General features: G+C 41.7%; 1 protein-coding gene across 1 annotated transcript in view; it reads right to left on the bottom strand.

Moving 5' to 3' along the window:
- ADAMTS17 (ADAM metallopeptidase with thrombospondin type 1 motif 17) overlaps positions 1 to 21521 on the bottom strand; it is a 190859-nt gene that overhangs the window by 13554 nt on the left and 155784 nt on the right. The window contains exons 21-22 of the mRNA XM_014946094.1: positions 13925 to 14129; positions 9392 to 9544 (exon numbers count right to left, since the gene is read on the bottom strand). Of these exons, the coding sequence (XP_014801580.1) occupies positions 9392 to 9544; positions 13925 to 14129 (358 nt within the window). The remainder of the gene's footprint in view (positions 1 to 9391; positions 9545 to 13924; positions 14130 to 21521) is intronic.

Below are 21521 nucleotides of genomic sequence, written 5' to 3'. Positions count from 1 at the left end.
CAGTCCTGACTGAGCCTTCTCTAGACAGGGAGATACTCAGCTTTGAAATGTATGATGCTGAAATAACACTGCATTTCATCTCTGCACAGTCAAACAAGGGATCACCAAAAAGCTGATACTAATTGCTCTTTAAAGATGTGCTGGAAAATTGTCACCTTAACGTCTCAGTAGTCATTATAAATCTCAAAAAGGCCATTGGAAAAACTGCAAAATTATAGCAGTCCCGGCTAGTGATACAGATTGCATGTCGTAAGGATTCAAGGGGCTAAAGCCTCTTCAGATGAGTAGTACAAACTTGAAATGGTGAATTAGCTACTGTTAATATTTTTAAAAACATGATCCTAGACACTGTAACATCTCAGAGTAACTCAGAGAAAATGATGCCAATATTTGAACAGGCTTGTCTTCTGTGCTTTCTTCTTTTTCACATTAAAAAAAAAAAAAAGAGTAAAATAGTCACGATGGAATTCCATTTCCAATCCACTGATCTTGGTGGGAGGCTTTAATTCTCCATCAAAAAACCCCTGCACTTAATGAACTAGGCTTTTAAATAAAAAATATCAAAAAGGAAAAGTTATTCTTCCAATTAATAGGATCACTGGAGGCTGTATTGGAACATGAGACAATAACACTGTGACAGAACATGCTCCACTTCAAACAAAACACTGATGAATATGGTCTTTTTGCAGCACATTCTCCTCTACTAAGGAACCATCAAAGTAACTTGCACTATGGAAGTTCCCAGAAACTCCAGCAGAGATGAGCTGTGCAAGTTGTTGTGCAAACAAGGAGCAGTCATTGCCTCAAAGGCATGAGCAGGACTTGGTTTCTGTAGCTTACAGTCCCCAGGGACTGCAGTCAGCATCTCTTCACTTTCCATGCCTCAGTTTCCAACTACAGCTACATCGAGCAGGGCTGGCAGTTACCACAAGTCTAGGTAGAGGCTCAACCTTGTTTTAGTGCCATTAAACAATATTTACACCTCTGACCAAAGCCAAAGACATTTCACAGATGGGACAGAGACTCAAAAGGGATGGGATTCATCTGACCAAACTAGCCCTGTTCAGGTTCTCTTTGCAGTCAGCAGAGAGAGATCACCACTTCAAAGGCAATTCAGCCTTTCCTAAGGAAAGGACGTAAAACTACTACCTGGAGCTGCCTGTGTTACAGTAACTATAAATGGAGCCTAACAACCACCTCAAACAAGGCACCTCCCTGGCAGATGGTGAGGACTCACTGAGGCGAATTCAATTAAGTAATGGACCCATAACCAGACAGAAGCCAGTAGTTAGCACGAGCTGAACTCATATGAATTTTCCTTTCTTTCCTAAAATGCGTATTTCCAGTGGAGGTATGAAAACTCTATTTCTAAGTTTGTCTACAACAGAGCGATCAGTTCAACTTGGCGGTGGCAAGACCATCCATGACTTAGCCCAGGGAACTCTTTGATTGTAACTCTTGAAGGATGCACTACCCTGGCAGATTTTCACTATTAAATCTATAATTACCTTAAAGACATGGAGATTCCACACAAAAAAAAAAAAAGATATGCAGTTCTCAGCTCAGGAAATGGTTAGCATTTCAGTTAATTAAGAGACCACATTCCTAAAAAACTCTTATGTAAAAGCTGTACTTAAAGCATACATTTAAGAGTAAGGGATTACCTAAAAGTGATGCCCTGAGTATAAAAAATATTCCTAGAAGCATTCAACCTCTTTTTGACATGCCACTTCATCAGCAAGGCAGTAGAAGGGTCTTGGGCTGGACTTTAAGTAGCCCAAGGTGATAGATTTGGCAGCAGGAACATAGAGATGTTTCTTCCCATGTTTCCTCTTCTGAGGCTTTTACTTCAATGATCCAAGTCTTTTTCTCAGAACCCTCATTCTGGATTTAGGATAGGTCATTTCTCTTTCACTTCAGTTTGTGGAATAAAATCATAGAGGGAACAGAGAAAACTCCAGGATGCCTTGCAATGACAGTGAAGATGACACAAAAACAACCAATAGCCTTGGAGCTCTGTCATGTGTAAATTGCAAGCCATGTGCAAGAATCTTCATTTTATGCTGAGATCCTTAACTCACTGAAGTCATTGGGAGTTGGCCATTGACTTTGGTGGGTCAGTGATTTGGCCCATAGTATTATAAACAAAATTCATTTTGCTGCAGCAGAAGAGAGGGGTGGTTTCTGCTTCGTGAAACAAACACAAGCTTTTTCTCACACAGAGATCTACTTTATTCCATGCATTTCCTCACTGGAGATTAAACTAAAGGTGATGGTTTTAGGTCATCGTAACTCAGGAGGGCACAATTCTACTTCAGAAATGCAGGGCCATGACTTTTTATCTTCCTTTCGAAAGGCCTGCATAAAATTTTTACTGGGATACTGGCAACAACTTTGCCAAATTGAGGAGTGTGCCTGGCTCACATAACCAATTTTGCGCCATTTGTTCTCATCCTCTGTAGCCAGGGGTATTTTGAGATTAACTGTTGACAAGAAAGGCTGTGGTTTGCACACTAGTGATCATGCACCAGAGGAACAAGCCATGGAGAACCACAACTATTAGTACAACTTAGAGCAGTCCATAGGGGCAGTAGTTAATTTTAGGACACTCTGATGCTCCGACTCCAGGTAATGCCCAGGACCAGAGAAGCAGAGGGTTTGAATACTAAAGCTTGTTGGGTCCTCTCCGTCACATCCAGCTCTGTCACCTTTGGGAGAACAACTGACTTGCATCAGTGAGGCCTGTAGACAATCTTCCAACATCAGTTTCCAGCTACGGTGCTGAATGCACACGAGCAGCCATAAATCACAAAGCTGTTGGCTGAGCCAAAGGGAGAAAGAGGCAGGAAAGGGTCTGTCAGCTGTGATGTGCGACTCCAGTCTTAAGCGACCATCCCTCCCGCAGAGTTTTCTCTCAAATCAAGAAAAAAAAAATTATTTTCTCCAAGGTAGAAGAAGATGAACTTAGTTATGACCTTTATGAAGAATTAACAAGTTGTCTATATTTTATCATAAACAGATGGCGGGTCAAGCCATGAATTTGTAATGAATGTTAGAACAAAGGACAGTTTGCTTCTATATTTATAACAGCTCTGAGTATACCTCTCAAACCACAGCTGTCCTTGATTTACTCTTCTTATCATGTAATGTGAATTAATCATTAAAACTGAGGCGTATAAAGGATTTTGTTGATGTTCCCAAACATTTGGAACTCGGAAAACATACCTTCCTGGCACTGGAAGATTATAGTGTGTTTTTTGAAAAAAAACCCCACAACTAAACCCCAAAAAACAACCCCAACAATCTGCTGTAATGCTGCCAAAACAATTAATTTGCAATTACAAAATCCTGGTTACCACCCATTGTGATGAATGACTGCTGATCTTCAGTATGAAACACCTCAATGTCTGGCACAAACCCAGTATTTTTCTTGTAGGAAATTAGATTTTTTCCTCCCCATTGTTAATATTCTCCTGGGATGAGGACCCATAGCCAGCACTTCATAGGCTGAACGAAAGACTGTAAAAAAATTGGCAACTCTCGATGTCCAGGGAGGGCAGGTGGCTATAGGTAATTTTTCAGATGTGCTTTATCACTACTGACAGTACTTGGCAACAAGAATATTGTTTAACATCACACTTTGCCAAGCTGATCCTTACGAGTACTTTCCAGTTCCTGGAGTGTACAATCTTTCTGGATCCAGTGAAAGTTGTGCCAGGTGGTTATACAAGATATAAAATGATAGAAAAAGATTTCTCCTCTACTTTCTCTCCCAGTTGAAGCACAGATTGACACGTCATATATTTCTGTTTTCACCTGAGAACATGAATCTGTGATGGTTCCTCCACAAGACCCAAAGATCTTGCGCAGTCCGGCAGGTCAGATTCTGATCTGCATGGCATTGGCATAAGCCTGCATTAACTTAAGTGGCTGAATTAATCTGGATTTACACTAATGTAAGAGAGACTGATACCCGACCCACTGTGCTGAGTGAGATCCTTGGCTTGTGGCCAGTGGGTTGTAGGGAAGAATGAAAGACAGTTACCCCGGCTTTACGCTGGGTTATCCGAGATTAATATAGGCCTTAGTATTTACAGAGCATCTACTGTAACTGCAAAGAAAAAATATGGCAAAGCCAATATATTACAAAGCTTCTATGTATCTTTCTTCTTCTAAAAATCTTTTCATGGGGCAATGTAATATAATAGGTTAATGAGCTAAATTGTTGCCTGAGGGACAGAAGTTGCATGTTTAAACTTCTACCCAGAAAGCTGAAAATGCACCCTTCTGAAAATCAGCACTAACGATGGAGCTAGTGTATCTGGCTTGTAATTCTACCTTCCTTGATATAATACCAGTTAAAAGGAGAATAGTGAAAAAGAAATGAAACTGGGAACTCTGAACTGTGCTATTGGCTAGAAATACGGTACTTCAGTCACAGGACAGAAATACAGTGTGTCAAGGCATATAAATAGTGAAACAATTAAGTAAAACTGGAAGTGAAGAAAGATCCATAAAAACCTTGTGGAGAAATGCTCCTTGCCTCTTCAGTTACACTCTAGAAGAGTCCAAAAGCCAGCTGGAGAGAAGGAACTCAAACAATACGGCCTTGGCCATATTTTGCACCTGAGTGCTTTCCCTGCTGGATTAATAGTAGAGCAGAAGGGGAGAGAGCTGAGGACGTGGAGGGAACCGTGGGTAGCTACAAAGCAGTCCCCAGTGCTGTTCACCTTCTGTTCACATCTGATCTCCGTCACCACCACAGGTAGCCCATACATTAAGCCTGTGTGTCCCTGCAGCAGGCCCACAGTGCACCCCCCATCTTTTTGGCCATATGTTTTCACCTGTTTGAGTCATGGCAGACTTCAGGGGAGAGCTGGAGTCCCTCAGTTTTCCTGCAGCCGGTCCCTCCAGGCGCAGCCCAGAGAGGGCCCATGGTGAGGACTCGGGCTGCTGTCCTGGAACCCTCCCGGGGAGCCACACACATAAAGACACATTCTGTTCACAAGCTGGCCAGATTCTTCACAGAAATGTAATCCTTGACATGAAGTTTGTCAGCAAAATACAATTCGTCATGAAAGAATGAACTACTGTCTTGCTACAGCATCAAGAGGCGCATTTTCAGCAGCCTAGGAGTCTGAGGCAAGTGTCGGGAAACTGAGCGACCTGTGTTTGTTCTTTCCACCAGCACAACTACAACAAAAAATGTAAAAATGTTTCCAGTGCTAGAACGTTTAACAGCTCAGATTTCAAACACGGAGGAATTATTTTCAAAGTACAAAGAGTGTACGAGATGTTTGTTTCTTTAACTGAATGCAAACTGGATGTGGAATTTCCTTTTGGAAGAAAGGACTGAATGGGAGACGGCTTGGATTCCCATTTGTATCTTGCATCATATATAAAAAAGGATGATATAATCAGTTGCAATTCTCAAGAATCCAGGCAACAATAAAATAGGATTTGAGGTTAACACACCTTGAGTGGGTCTCTCGCTGTGCAATCTTTTTTTCTACAAGGTTGGAAGACTCCTGGGCCAGGAATAGCTTAGTTATGTATCTCGTAACACCAATGCTGCGTTGGTGGTAAATGCTAAAAATAATAATTACATCCCTTTAAGATAAGGGCTTTAAAAGAGAAATTGCAGTAGTGCAGAGAGGTTGCAAGTTTAACAGTGGTGGTAACAGAGGTTCCACACGGTTACGAGTAACAGAACAATACTCTGTCTTTAGAATTACAGTACAAAGTCTGTTAAACTCAAGCACTGGACTAACAAAGGTAAATTAAAAGACTTTTAAAATAACTTTAAAGACCTGGCCCTATGTGTTTGCAAAGTGAATTAGATAGATCCGTTCCTCACGCAACACTTGAAATATGCTGCAAATACATTGGGAATACAGAAATATCACAGCCAAGACTACTCAATTAGCTCCAAATGCTTCCCACAGCTACAATATGCAGTAAGGAGCATCTGCAACTAAACTTGACAGAAAATGGAACAAAATCCCACTTCTTCAGAGTGTGGAGATGCAATGGGCAGCCATTTCTAAGGCCAGTAGATGAGGTTTTGGCTGGTAGGTGCGGGCTGAAGATCAGACACAGAGGCCATGTGTCCAGCCCTCACCTCTTCTACACAGAGGTGGATCCAGGGTCTGAGAATATAGAACCACAGCTTGACTGGCACAGATTTGGAGCTTTTACTGCTGCCCACACTTGCACGTTCTGAATGCAACAGGATCCAAGATCTTATCTAGGATAACCGTGTACATTGCTGTCAGATGCAAGGTGAGTTATTTATATAGGGCTGGGAGCTTTTTAGGGATGTGATCTCTGTCTTCTCATGCACAGAGTCCACATATTCCATAAATACTGCTACTAAGAATATAAACTATTACCACCCAAACAGCCTGTTCTATTTATGAGTTGTATCTGGAACTTGGCTTTTTAAATGAGGTTTTGCCTCTTTCTTACATGATTTCCTGGTATCTTCAGACGATCTTGGTTTGGGAAACTAAGGATTGGAGGCCAAGTCACCATGCAAGCTGTTTGCACATAAAGCATCAAACCCCCTTGTTTTAATCTGTGATAATTACTACCGTTGGTTAAATCTTGGTTCCCTGATGATTCTCAACAATAAGTAACAAATGTACAATGCATTAATTGCAAAATGTTGTTGCTTGTTCTGAGATCAATTTGCATTAATAGGAAAAGTTTCCACCTTAGTCAGCATAAGGCTCTCTCAAAGGGATTTTTACAGCACCAGCAACAAATGTTTTACAATGGAATTTTACCCTGGAAGTATGAATTTTAAAAGAGTTCACTATAATCTAACTGCCGCAGACTTCATGTTTCTGCTTAAAGGAGGAACTGTTTAAAGCTGGACACCACCAAAGAGTAGCTGCTGATAGCTGTAAAGGCTCTCCACCTAAGCCTAAGCCTTGCATTAAGGCTTCTGCATTCTCATGATGAAAATCCTTTGCTCAAGATTTGTGAAGAATTGAATTCCACACCAGACATTTAAGCTATCTGGGCTCCTGAGACACTACATTTTCTTCTAAAAATTGTATCTGCCCATACCCTTTTCTAGCATTCCAGTGGTGTTTTTTGCTTACCCCCATCTACTCAGAGAATAGGAATCTAATTGTGTGATCTAAGGGTCCAGTCAGAATTAACCAATATGTCTAGAATTTTAAATGCTCATTATAAACCAAATCTAAGTCCAAGAACATCCTTCTGGACTTGCATAGGGTGAAATTCCTGGGAAGCAGAGCGCTGGCACAAGCTCTCTGCAGACAGAAGCAGGCCACATACACAGCACACAAGCTTTTGTGCCCTTCTGCACAGGGAGGATCCTGAGCCCGAGTTAAGAATTGCAAATAACAAGTGATTTTGCACTGATCCCATCCTGCTCACATGCAGACACTAAATCCATCAACAACACTATTTATTGTGGCCAGTGTATGATCGCAGCCTTTCTAGCAGGGAGCCAACATCTTTATCAGATTGGAACCATTCACACAATACTGAACTTTCAATCCATGTAATCAGCGAATACACAATTATTTCATATTCCTCCCTATAATGAGAATCCGGGTCAATTTGCATGCCAAAATGTTTTAAAATTCCACAAATAAATAAATAATGTTATTTCACCTGTTAACACACGGCAATTGTTTGTTTTGGCCAGCTTGTGTGGACTCTATGTGCCAGGTTATGAATAAAATAATGTTCAATACTCTAAACATTCTGTGATACAAATTCCTGGCTCAGCTTAAATACAGACCTTTTGTATGTGGCAGGTTCTTAATGCATTCCCCAGCACTGACACCATTAAATTCATGTATCTATGACAGAGTATATCTATAAATATTTGTAATTCCTAATCACAATGTAAAAAAAAAAATAAAATTCAATCCCAGATAAGCCAATTTGCCCATTATGGGCCTCTATTTCACTGGTTTTTGCTTGCTGGAGTTTGGGTTTTTGGAAAGCAAAATGCAACTACCGTATCCCAGTGGTTTCTGCACATGCCGTACATTCCAGGACACAAAGTAGGCTTTCTGTTTAAAGCACAGTACAGTTACAAAGATAAGATAAAACTAAACTGGAATATAATATTCCTGGGAAATTTTAGTTCTTTATGCAAACATGAAGTCAGTAATGTAAAGGATGCTTTATGAACAACACTGCCAAAGACTGAGTTTCTCACACTGCCAAGCCTCCTTCCCAAGCAAAACTACCTGTTACTTTAAGATCAGAATGCAAATACAGAGCAGACTCTGCTCTGGTTTAATCCACTGCGCTCGGGAATTAATTCCACTGATGTCACTGGAGAAATGAAGTTCAGACAGACCTAAGTGAAGGTAAAATCCAGCCCAGAGGAAGGGACTGATGGTTTTGGCTCTGCTTTTAAATTCATGACTTGCTTTCCTTTCAGGTGGTTGGAATAAGTCTAGGAGAGCACTATGCTGTGTAGGTCTCAGGCTAGCATGAAATTCAGCTGCACAGCTCTAGTCTTACATCTGTGGTAAGAGAACAGTGCACTGTCAGGCTCTGCATGCAGGACCTGCACGAGGCAGAGGAACTGAATTCAGCTGTGAGTGCTCTCAATTACCCTCAGTTTCTGTGAGAGTCTGTTCGGGCTTCCCCGCACTTTCCCCCCCGGTAGTATTCAGTTTAACAGCAGTTCTCCCAAACCTTCAGATTTATCACCTGTGGGATAAGAGGACCAAGGTCCAGCTCTCTTCTCACCTCCATACTGATGCATTGAGGGAGACAAAACTCTCACCACAGCCTTCTTGTGAGATTTCCCTTTTTCTCAGTGGTTAGGATCCTAACTCGAAGTGCAAATTTTTAACACATATTTACTCTCAAGGAAAAAAATCTCCTGCTATTTTCTTTTTAGCTTGCCCAGGCTGTGCATGGGACACTTTCTTAGTCCTCTGCACTCCTGGGAGACACTGCTAATGAACTTTTTTCTGTAGAATCCAACCTGCTAGCTAGAACTGTTCAGAGTCTGCTTTTTGAAATATGGGAAGCAGCTTCAGCATCGTTTAAAAAGTAGCTTTTTGACAACAAGAGTCCACCCGTGGTGGGAATCTTGTGTAGGTTTTGCCTTTGGATGGTTAAGCTGTCAATTAATACTCATTTCTATCCTGTTTGGAATACACTTCTCTAAAACTTGCTGGGTCATATCCATAAGCCTGTGTTGAAATGTTTGGGTTATAAACGGTACAAGGGGAGTTTAAATCCCAGCAACAACCCCAGTCAAAACCAGTTAAACCCTTCCTTTCCAAATATCAAAACTGCAAAGTAACACAGACAGCAGAGAGAAGCACAGGACTCTGAACATCTTTCACTTAGAAAGAAAACACCGCGTAGCGTTCACTCTTACCTTCGACCAATCGCCCGTTTTCCATTCGTAACAGCCTGTGTGATCCTCACACTCTTCCTCATCTCTTGGCCTGGTGGCTGCATCACATTTTCCTTGAGAATTTGTGCACGTCACTGTTCTTTTCTGAATCCCCTTGCCACAGTCTGCTGAGCACTGCAACACAACAGGGAGTTGTTTTCTGTTACACGGTGCCTAGAAATGATAACTTCTATCGTGGTAACATACCTAAAAGGAAAAGCTGGTTTTATGAACACAGAGGAAAACTGATAACCCTAAGATTTTCTCCCAATAATTTAAGCCCCTTTCAAACATGAAAGAGTAATTTGAAAAGCATGGTATTTGCTTGTGAAATATTCTACTTACAAAAAATGGCAATTCTGAAAATTAACCTTCTTTGAAAAATATCAGCTGGCATTTTGCTAGAATTGGTGTTATAGATGAAAAAAATACTTACTCTTGTATTTAAGAGCTCATCCTTCGTACTGAAAAAGGACAGACTGACATTCACAACACAGAACTGCCACATGCCTTGATGCATCATGGGAGTAAAATAGTGGCGATAAATGCATTTTTTCATCCCAGTTACAAACACATTTCTGCAGGGCAGTTTGCACGTACCATGGCAAGGTCACAGTTCTCACACATGTTCTCATGTGAAACACATACATGACCCTCCCTCTTTGTTTTGCTGTATCCTCATCACTATGTTAGTTCTGAAGAACTTCCAATGCACAAAGGGGACAGCTCAGGAGAGGCAGTATTCAGTGAGCCACGGTGGTGTGATCAGCTTCCAGCCACGGCCATCAGCAGGGATGAAACTCAGACTTCTCAACACCAAAAGCATAAGCAGGGAGTGTCTGAAGTCCTGTGAGGAAGCAGCAGGCTGCTGGAGCTGCTAGAATCAGTCGCCGAAGGAAGACTTGATTCAAACACTTGGGTGATCTAACAAATGTTCATGCAAGTGAGCACAAATTGTCCACAAATGTTTTTCTGCCTGGGGACTATGAAGGTATCTTCTAAAGAGTAGGGGTATCTGGTCACCTGTTTGTTATCTCTACCCATGGTTGACTAGAAATTCCATTTTACTGGAGAATTTGTCCGGATTTCATTGACTGTACTAGGTGGGAAAGGGACACTGGCACGAACTGAAATAACATTTCTGTTTTAAATAACTAGTTCAGTAAAAGAGTACCAGGTCTGCTGATGCTGTCATTAAATAACTAGTTCAGTAAAAGAGTACCAGATCTGCTGATGCAGCCACCTAAGTGCGTGCCACTACACAACAGCATAGTTAGTCTCTCTCTGCTCTTCATTTTCATGCCATTGCAGTGGTTAAGAATGAGAAATTTTCTTGAAGAGCCACTGGGGACAGGTGGGTGGAAAAATGATATATGTACCAACTGAGATAAAAACTAACCTCCTCTAGCATGTCAAGTTCTCCCCTTCAGGGGATCAGCGTGCAAAAGACAGTTGATTTGACACTGAATAAATAGAGAAGATATGAGATATTCTGTGAGGTCTTTTGAACGTATTCCAAGAAGCTTCTCCATCCAGGGGGTCTATGCTGGAAACAAGCGTCAGCTTGATATAAATTACATCAAATGGACAAATCTCAGCATGCCTGTCTAACTGTCTTAAAAGCACAATCCAGGCAGTTCTGACCTGCTGGCCTTGTTAAGGACATGAATGACAAGCGTTTATGAGCTGGCAAGCAAACAGACATGCCTTTAAATACTTCAGAGCACTACAAAGTGACTTCTTGAAAATCTGGGAAACCTTCCACTTAATTTACTATGTGCTGCTCATGGCGTGACCTCCTTACGGATGTAACATCTTTGTAACAAGCACAATTGTATAGTTCTGCTAGATACGGGGATGAATTCTTCCAGGCTTTGCAGAACTCCAGAAACTGCTTTGCTGGACTCCTCAGAGCACAAGACTTGCCAGAGATCCCAGGCTGGAGCTCCCTAAATGGTACCTAAAAGCCATGAATTTGCCCCAAGTTGCATAGACTTTCCCAAATTATATATCATTTTCCTCAGTCCTCCGGGTGGACTCCTCAGGGCTGCACTTGTTCATTTCAAACTACAAAGCACAATATATAAAATCTTTCAAACAGTCCAATTTACTCAAAGTAAATCAAACTGAAGTGGGAGTATTTTTCACAGTAGGAGAAATCTCTAGGTGGGTTTTACAAGCAAGTCTGGGAAAAACACCAACTGTTTGTTCTTCCCACAAGCTTTCAAGTCATTCACAGATTAATACTGCATATACTTTCCTAGACAAAACAGCATTTGCAAAAGTTTTCCAACAGATCTTTGGTGGTCACATATAAATCACCCTCTCTAAGAGTTTTTATTCTTTCCTCAAGTCCTCTGTTTTCATGAAGAATTTCTTAACACATAGATTTTACAGAGATTCCACAACAAAGCAGTCTGCTAAATAATATGCGCATTCCCTCAGTGTCCAGCTGAGATCATTAGGTCTTATTTTATTAACGAATTACTTAGTCAAATCCCACACAGTTTTGTAAAGGAGCAACACAACGTTGCAGTTAAGATACAGCTCCTTTATTTGAAGGAAATCCATATTTTTTTCTACTCTAGTTCCCCAACAGTAGAAACATTCACCTTTTGCTGACAGTCTCTATTTTTGCCTTTAAAAATGGGTTGAGCAGTACTTTGTTCAAAACAATCTCAAGTGTTTGGCAATAAAAGGGGAACTTAATTTTTTCCACAATGAAGACTGTATTGGAATTTGCTTTGAAAACACACATTTTTGATTGGGGACCAGACATCAATGTGGTCAACTGTTTTTTGTTGTATAACAAAAAAGTTGAAAAACATACACGAGAAAATTGATTTATAAAATGATATCACTACTGTGATATTTATTCCACAACATGAGATTAAAATGCTGAGGATTAAAGTGATTACCAGTAAAGAAAATCCTAGTTATGAGCAGTGTTCAAACTGGCAGAGCATCAATGTGTCCTGGAGTCAACTGTGCTACATAATAGCAGAAATGTGCCAGAACAAGAATGAATTTAAAATCACGAGTGGGCAATTACAGACACGACAAAAGGTAAATAAATTTATCAAAGGAAAAGTAAACCAGTTATTGAAAATATATTATGTATTTGTAAATGAGTTATGTGGTCACAGATACGGAAAATTTCCACTCTGGAAAAAGTTTTCTGTAACTTGACTTACTCCTTTCCATAAAAAGGAGAGAGAAGTACTTGGGATTGTTAACAAAAGACCCCATGTAAAACTTTCCTGTGCTAAACAGGTAGGAATTGCATCATAAGACAGCCTCAGCTGTAAAGAGTTCAGCTAGTGCAGCTATAAGAAATAAAGAGGCCATCATCTGAAAGGGTTATTTCTATGATAAACAAAAGATCTGTCAGACAACTTATGAAAACTTTAGTGTGTTTCTCCACACCTTTTGAAATGAAAGAACTCAGAAAAAGAATCTCATGCAGTAGTGAACAGACACAGTGTCCTACTGAAAGGAAACACGACTCTCACTTAACTGTCATCTCACTTGCCAAAGATTTCCTGTTCAAAAGGCAGACAATGGAATCACTTTGTGTTTGTTAAGAGACTCTGTTCCTCAGTGCAAGATCCTTTGTATCCTGAGCTGCTGGGACTTTTAAGCACATTTCTAACAATAATATTTTGCAAAAGCTCTTCACCAATGTTTTAAACAGGAGCTCACTGTTTCAAAATAGAGATGAATAACAAGGAAAGATCCTTCCTACAGAAATGACTGTGGCTGGACAGTCCTGTAACACAGCCAGTCTGCAGTGAGACTGGTAGGGCTGTAAGCACTGCACCAAGAGTGAAAGGATCATCATTCAGGTGAGCCCAGAAGATACAATATCAAAACCAACACGGGGATCCTATTAGGACTGCTACTCACAAGGTACAGACAAAGTTGCCCTGCATTAGCTGGTCGTGAACTGTGGGCATATTCCCACTTTACTCTGTCGCTAAACAAAATGCAGGCTGTCTAGACCACACATCATTCATATCTGAAATGCATTTATAAATCTGAGAATAGTTTCTTAACTCTCTGCGACTACGTGGAGATGACCTTTTATACAAAGTATAACCAGCTTTTCCATATTCCTGGAATTACACAAAAGAAGGCTGGACAAGGCCCAAAGACTGTACATTCTCTGTAACATGCAGATGCTTGATAAATCTGGTATTTGTTTCATACTGCATTTAAATGGAGCCAGAAGCCCTGGTGGGTTACGCTTCTGGCCTCAGGTCACTGAAATGTTTTTCCTTGCTGGTCAGAGATTGCAGATGGAAAGATACAGTTTCTATAGCATGATATCTGAAACACGCCTTAATTACTCATCTGGTATGGAATACAAACCTCAGTTTTAAACTGATTATCTCAACAAATGACAGTCCAACCCAGTGGCACGGAGTATGCTGACAACATTCTTAATTTTAAGCATTTAGCTGCATAAGGGAAAGTGTATCCAGAGCTGTGTGCAGTCTTGAATCAAGTTCCTACCTTTGACCACTCTGATGCTTCCCAGATAGAAAGGCAGTCCCGTCCTTCACAGCTTTGCACCGTTGTTGGTTTGTTGCCAAGGCAGTAGAGGTCTCTTGTGTTAACGTAGGTGCCATTTTGCAGCTGATAAACACAAGTCACTTCCCGGTGCTGGACACCTTTCTCACAAGTAGCAGAGCAGGGACTCCAATGGCCAGTCACCCACCTGGGAAGGAGGCAGAGAAGGAACGTTAAAAAACTGGTGAGATAAAACATTAGGCTTCATTTAACTGCCAAGGCTCAAGTACTTAAGAAAGACAAGATTTCCCCTACAGAACAGATTCTACAATGTCTTAAAGCTGCCGTAGCTCACAAGGATGTGCCATAACCAAGTCTGGATGGGGTCAGGGGGTATGTCCCTACACCCACCGTTCCTCTGTGCCTTTGGGATTCATTCACTTTGTAAGCACATTTCAGTTGCCATTTCCTTCCCCTTTGATCAAAGTGTGCTGGGAACACGTACGTGGCCTTTTTTGCTGTTGTTTGCTTTGCTAAGTCTTTAAAGGCTCTTTGGCAAATACCCAGCACAACGTTGTTCCTCCAAAGCAAGGAACCCATTGCTGCTGTGAGCAGTCCCCGGCTGTGGACAGGCAAGGGAAATGAAGCAACCTCACCCCACTGTCTTCTAGCTCAGTGTAAGGCCAACTGAGGGGCTCCTCCTGACTCCAGCAAGTTTGGGAAGCACCTCTGTGGTCAGAGCTGGGCTACAAAGCAGTGAATAAAAAGTCTTAAGAAGAATCTGAAGGAGGAGGTATGCAGGGAGAGACATTTATTTTTTCCTACAGACAAACTGCATCAGTCTTTATGCTTCCTGAAATCTGTCAATGAGGAACATGTTCTCTGTAATTACAGGCATTCCTGGATGGAGTGAAAGACTGGAACAATAACTGTGTAGGCGCTGTGCACCGGAAGGCTCTCATGCCTTTCTCACCAGGTAATTGACCTTTTAGCCTGTTATTTAGGACTATCATTTAGATCAGTATCCTTATACCATGAATCTTTTCCTTGTCACCCAATCCTGGGTTGTCTATTGTGATAAGTGGCTCAAATAAGACTTCTCAAAACCAAGTCTGCTCAGAAATACTATTTCCTTTTGCTGAAGGCTCCCATGGTCCAGGCAGAGCACCGCACACGCCAACTTATTAACCACATTTCTTTTGAAGTTGCTGTGTAATTCTCCTAAACAAATCAAACAACTGTTTCCCATCCATCTTCCCATTCCTGACCAGGGAAAAAGCAGTTCAGCACAATTTGGAGGAACATCTTCACTCGGTGCAATTGTCACAAATTCATTTGCCAAATGCTTTGTCGGGTGACCTGGTGTGACAGCACTGATGACTGCGTTGACAGTGAAGGCAGAAGCCAGTTGGTTTGAGTGGGACGGGATGGGGCAGGCTGGCCACCTGTCTTTTGTGAAACAAGGCCCTGCTCAAATGCTTCTGTGCATTAAAGCAGTTGACACATCTGTGAATTTCCGTTGGCTAAAACAGCTGGCAGGACACCAAACCTGTTTCTCTAGACAGTAGTTTTGGTGCATCTCTGTGGCTGAGGGCTTGGTATTTTGCTTATGGAATGGGAGAATGCCAGCTGGGTAATCGAATACTGGGACTGAACGGGTGACAAAAATAGCCTTGAAGTGCAGAAATCAGTGTTCATGAAAATTAATAGCCGGGCTCCCTTGATATCAGCTGGGCTCTGCCCTGTCAGAGCAAATGGAGCGAGTTATCTATCTGGGTGAAGGAATTGCTCAACAAGGGCACAGAGGCACAAAGGGTGACTTTGCTTTATGAGCTGAATCTGAGTCACAGGGCCAGGAATGGTTTCTGTACAGGCTCTGCTGAACTAATATTCACTTCAGCACTGTACTCTCACTGTGATCTACAGCTACTGGCAAGAGAAAAAGGGAAAGGGACTAAAAGCAAAGGAAAAAGATAAAAATACATTCTTGGCAGAGGCTATCTGTGAGCCTGCATTTAGGATGGGCAGCACTCAACGTGCCAACTGTTTCCAAGATGCCTTAAGAAGTAAGGCTTAACTTTCCTTTTAGGAAGGAAAATTCCTTTTTTTTTTTGGTTGCTCTTGTGGAGGGGAGAAATCACCTAATTTCTACACTGCTTGGTGGTCTCTAGTTAGTGCCAGCACTGATAGGACAGAGTGTAACTGGAACACTGGCACAGAAAAAAGTATAACTATCATCATCATGAGAAGAATGATTGGACAGGACATGAGCCAAAACCCAGGGAATCAACACAAAGTGGTGCCTGTGATGAAAACACAGTCTCCAGCTTTTTTGTCAGAGTGGCATCTGTATGGCCAGCTTCAGCTACCAACCCACTACATCCACCCCTGATCCGAGCCCAATGGTGAAAATAAGCTGGGGCTACGCTGTAAGGGATCTCTGAAACCTCACAGCCCACTCTCTCCAATTTCTGACAACTGCTGCTAACATGGATCCAAAATACTTAGAAATTAAAGGCTATTTGTGGTAGTTTTAATTTCATAGCTGAGAGACAAGCGATAGATTAAATGATTGAATAATAATAATAATAATAATATCCGTAAAGTACGATACTTCAAAGGTGTGTAGGAGGATAATTGCTTTGACCACAAAACTTTGTCCTTTCAGGGAAGTCTCTGCTTGGTTCAATGACTCGTTAAAATGATCTGGCAAACAAGTAAATGTGAGTGCAATACTGGCAGTGCCCTGATCTATCCCCTCTTCTGAACCCCCCTTACTAGGCAGCTGTAAGACACTGAATCTGCAACTATATTTCAACAAAAGAATTCACAACCCAAGTGGAAAGACAAAGGATTTATGGATAAAGTGATTAAATATGAAAATTTCTGCCAGTTCCATATTTGGTAATGTGCAGGAGGTATTAGCATAATTACTATCTGTAAGTAATATACACACAGGGAAGAAAAATGTGTTGCACAAATAGTATCACATTAAGGTTACCATTAAATTACACTACAGACAAATTCTACTCTACACTGTCATCACACCTTTTGAAAACACCTGGATGTGTTTAGGAATGAGACTTAATTTTTTTTTTAATGGTAAGTATTTTTCTTGTGACAATATAAAAAATAACGCCAGTGTTCTAACTCAAAACCCCAAGCTAGCTCTGTATTATTAACTAAGCCAATTAACTGTTGTACACTAAGCCCTGTGTATATCATATAGAGCATTTGGCTTCCAGTTATGTTTTAAGCCTGTAAACTGATCGTAGGGATTGCTTGACACCACAGTTCTTTTCAGTTTGGTCTTTGCCTCCCAGGTTATAACCCATCTTCTGCTGGCCAATGTGAGAGCTTTAGCTGGAGTCCCTGGAGAGCCTCTCATTTCTCCAACAAGTCCTGATTTATGTGACAAACACACTCATCTTTCTCACAACCACAGGGATGGCTTTATCCATGGTATTATTTTTTTGTAATCTTACCTCTATAGAAGATTCAAGAGCTAGATGATCCCTGCTGGCGGTAAGATTTAGGAAGAAAGTGATGAGATTTTAAGCACAGATTTTTTTAACCCAATCAGTGGCTGTCTTTCCAGCTACAAAATGCCCAGAAGGGTCTATTTTTCTGTAGCCTCAAAAAGCTGGGATGGGCAGCACATGCAATCTGAGAGGGCTGTTTTAAATCTTTGTCTTCTGAGTCTTCCTCAACCTCTGACCTCTCAGTATCTCTGCTGAGGAATTGGGAGTTCTTCTTCTAATCTTCTTTGGCAACACTCATCTGGCAGGCCCCTGGAGCAAACTTGCAATATCTTTCAGAGGTTCAGTTCATCATTTGATCTTTCTATGGTCTGGATTAGTCATTAACCTTGAATTATCCACTCTACCTACTTGCTTAAGACTCCCACATTTTCTAGGAAAAAAATGGTCTACAGCACTATGTACATAAACCCAGGGGAGATGAATGTCTGCAAATGAAGACTTGTAGCTAAGGATTTGGGAAAAAATGCTACAAAGATAAAATGGGTCAAGGCTGAAGGATGGGGTGGAGGAGTGCAATCAAAAGACATGAGGTCACTTTTCAGAGATTTGTAGTCTCTTATAACATAAAGCCATTACACGTTCTAGGGTAAATACTGCAGCCCATTAAATTTCACCTGGTTATTTCTGCCTTGAGCCCTGCAGAAGATCGGTGCCTGCAGGTTGGTTCTGTTCCACTAATTAAACGTCCATGACATAGCCACTATCTACAGGCCCTTTTGTTCCCTTCCCAATGCTACAGTGAAATTAATTTCCCTGCTTTCACAATAATAGCTTGGATGTGACCAAAGACACATTTGTAACAACTGAAATTTTTCTGTTCTTATTAAACCTGTTTTTTTTAGAACTGGCTCTTAACTACAACTAGTTATGAGGCTGTACTACCGCTGAATAAAGTATCAGAGGAAATTTGCTACTAAACAAGACGCTGCCAGTCTGAATAAAGCACTTCTGACAGAAACTTACCTAAAGCAGTATAATCTGGGGGTTCTGTTTCTAACAGATTGTATTGCATGCCATCTGGTTTAACATACATTGATGCAGTAATATACAGGTGAGGATAACTCCATATCTAGTTACCACTGGTTGTCTTTAGCACCAGTTTGTGATGCAAAGTCATGTCAAAATTGCTCTGGGTTTTCAGAGGCACCTGGGTGAAAACCATGGCTCTACCCACGTTAGGCAAAACTCACAGCAACTTGCAGAGGGGCCAAGACTTCACATTGGATAATTTTAGCAAGGAGAACTGGAAAAGATTTCTGAGAATCAGTCGCGTGGAATTGACAGTCAGATAACTCTTGCTTACAGCTATCAAACTAAGTTCATGCTTGAATACGTAGAAGCAAGAAAATGCTGTTTACAAATGGACTCCTGATTCCCATGAAATCCCCACACTCTGCTATCCTTACCTTTCCCTCCGTACACACTTCTGAAACTCTCCGCCATACCTCTGCCGTGCTGGGGTCAAAATAATCAGGTGAATCTTGGCTTTTGGGAACAGGTTATGCCACACCCAGTCACTAGAAGGTGGGTTTCTTTTTTTTGAAAATAGTACAAGGAATCTAGTAGAATAATACAGCTGCTGATGTCGAAAGTCGGACTCCAAGACTAACATTCCTGTCTGATTGCCTTTATAAACAGTGCTCAGTAATTTTCCAGTACAGTAGTCATTCTGCTAACAGACTTGCCAACTTTCACTCACACAGGTTTCTTTTTCTCTTTAGTGATTATCATTTTGACAGCTTTATTTTTTTTCATTTCCCACCAATTACAAGATCAACCACAGGACACTGTTTTAGAATTTACACGCAACTTGGGAAGTTTTTTTTTCAAATGGATAACTTTGTATTTTCCCTCCTCCCTCCCCCAAATTGAGCAGATGACTCTGTTTTGGAGGACTCGGTGTGGTGTCGGTGTGAGTAGGTGTCCTTCTTGCTGGCAGCTGCCTCACTACACTATGGCACAGAATATCAGCACCCTCAGAGCCCTTTTGCAGCAAGTTACCCCTACCCTGATCCACGGCTGGTGGATCTTTGATGAGGCAACTGGAGTCCAGCTCCGTTCCCTGCCTTTCAAGGAAGGCAGTGTCTTTTCCTCAGCTCACACCATAGGATGCAAAGAGTGTGAAGGGCATTACAGCAGGGAGCAGTAAGAGTGAATTTCATGATTAAATATTTTGCTAGATTATCCTGCTAATCCTTCTTTGTGGTTAAAGAACTGCACTTGGCCTGAAGAACCTCAAACCAAAGAAGCACAGATCATTTAACATTTTAAAACAAGGAAATGTCCAACCATAAGGTTGTTGAGTCAAATATTATAATGGGAAGAACTGTGATTTAAGCCGGCCTGGGGGATCACACCAAAGCTAAGAAACCTGTGTCATGACTTCATGTGAAAACTAATGCCAAATTAGCTTCTGCTTTAGCAAGTCATCTTGAATTATTTGCCGCAAATGCATTTAGCAGTAGCCAGTAAGACCTCTTCATTCTATTCTCTGCCCATTCCGAAACCTCGTACTTATCTTCCAGAATTGCTTCATCGAGTTGAGTTGCTGGGTTTGCTTGAAAATATCTTTTTGTCTTCCAGTAGCTAATTACCTACTGACTGCCTGGTGCTGTCCTTGATGAACTGCCTACAACCTGGAATGCGTGTGATTTTGTCTCCTTCTAGTGGATGGTGATAACCAGACGTGCCCACAGCAGGACGTGGCAAAGGTTGTCCAGAAGAGTCGCAGACCTCCTGGTCTACAGCATTTGGCTTCTTACTCCTTCAAGACCTGCCGGGGACCTGCTGCAGCCACCCATGGCCGGCAGCCCGGGTTGAAGAGCAGCCACCAGGGCGCAGCATTGCCCGCTGGCTCGGCCGCCTGCAGTCCCCGCGTCTCGCACAGTGTCCAGCACGGTCCTGGCAAATTCATTAAGCTCAAACTGATTCGAGAGATCCCAACTCCAGTTTTGGGAAGTACTTCAAAATGAGCTCTTACGTGGTGCCTCCTTGGATCCGAGGGTGCTAACATTGCTATTTATGCCAGATTTCCAGACTAAAATGATTTGAAACCCTCCCCATGGCTGTTCCTTCTTTTCTTTTTTTTTTCATGTAACCAAATTCAAAACACACCAAAGGAGATGTTTCTTAGCACAAGGCACAGATAAGGTTTTGAACTCGTTGCCATTGGACCTTATGGATGACAAACATTCGTACAGGTTCCAAAGGAGTCTGACTGCATTAATGAAAGAACATACCCATTTGGAACCATTAAACCTCTAGCTCAGTGCCTTCAGTTAGCAGACACTCCCAATACATCCCTCCAGTTTAGTACAATTTCCATACAGCCCTGCAAGTAATTTGCTAACATTCTTAAGGAGTTTTCCATCATACTGCTCCCCCTCAAATTCTACTATTCGCAAGACTTCCACCTCACAAAATAAATTCAAAACTGTTCTGCTCCTTATCTCCCTGTGATGATAACGCAAATAAACATGGTGCAAACAGAGCAGAATTAGGGAGACAGACTGATTTCTGTATTCTTGGACCGTTCAACAGAGCACGGTCACAGGTCTGTGGTGGAGTCTAAAGGGAGAGGTGGACTCTCAGACAGCAAGGGTCATAGAGACAAGCACCATGAGCCTACATCAGACCAGGAACCAAAGCAATGGGCACTACCAACCTTCGCACGCTGAGGCACCGTGCTTTGAGTGGTCACCAGCCTTTTGGGCAGGCCTGCAAGGTGTCGAGCCAGCTGGGGCCTTGCCTGACTCTTACAACTGCCTTGATTTTCTCCCCAGTGGGAATTACTGTGGTGTGTGAGCCCCTGGAGAGCACAGTGTTAGGTTCCAGTCCACGGATGGAAAAGTGAAAGCAGAATAGAAGAATGGAAGAAAGAAGCAATCCAGGTAACCACAGACCTGACCTCAGCAGCGTGCCAGTTTTTAGAACAGATTTGGAAGGAGACAATAATCAAGGACATAGTGGTAAATGGATGCAACATAGGTTTCCTCCAGGCAAAACTCATTGGCTGTATTTCTTTGATTAAAATAACTGCTTTTCCAGACAAAGTAAAT

The sequence above is a fragment of the Calidris pugnax genome, unplaced genomic scaffold (genome assembly GCF_001431845.1).
Source record: "Calidris pugnax isolate Ruff unplaced genomic scaffold, ASM143184v1 scaffold134, whole genome shotgun sequence".
NCBI lineage: Eukaryota > Metazoa > Chordata > Aves > Charadriiformes > Scolopacidae > Calidris > Calidris pugnax.
The sequence above is the reverse complement of the archived record's forward strand: the minus strand, read 5'-3'. Positions and strand labels throughout refer to the sequence as shown.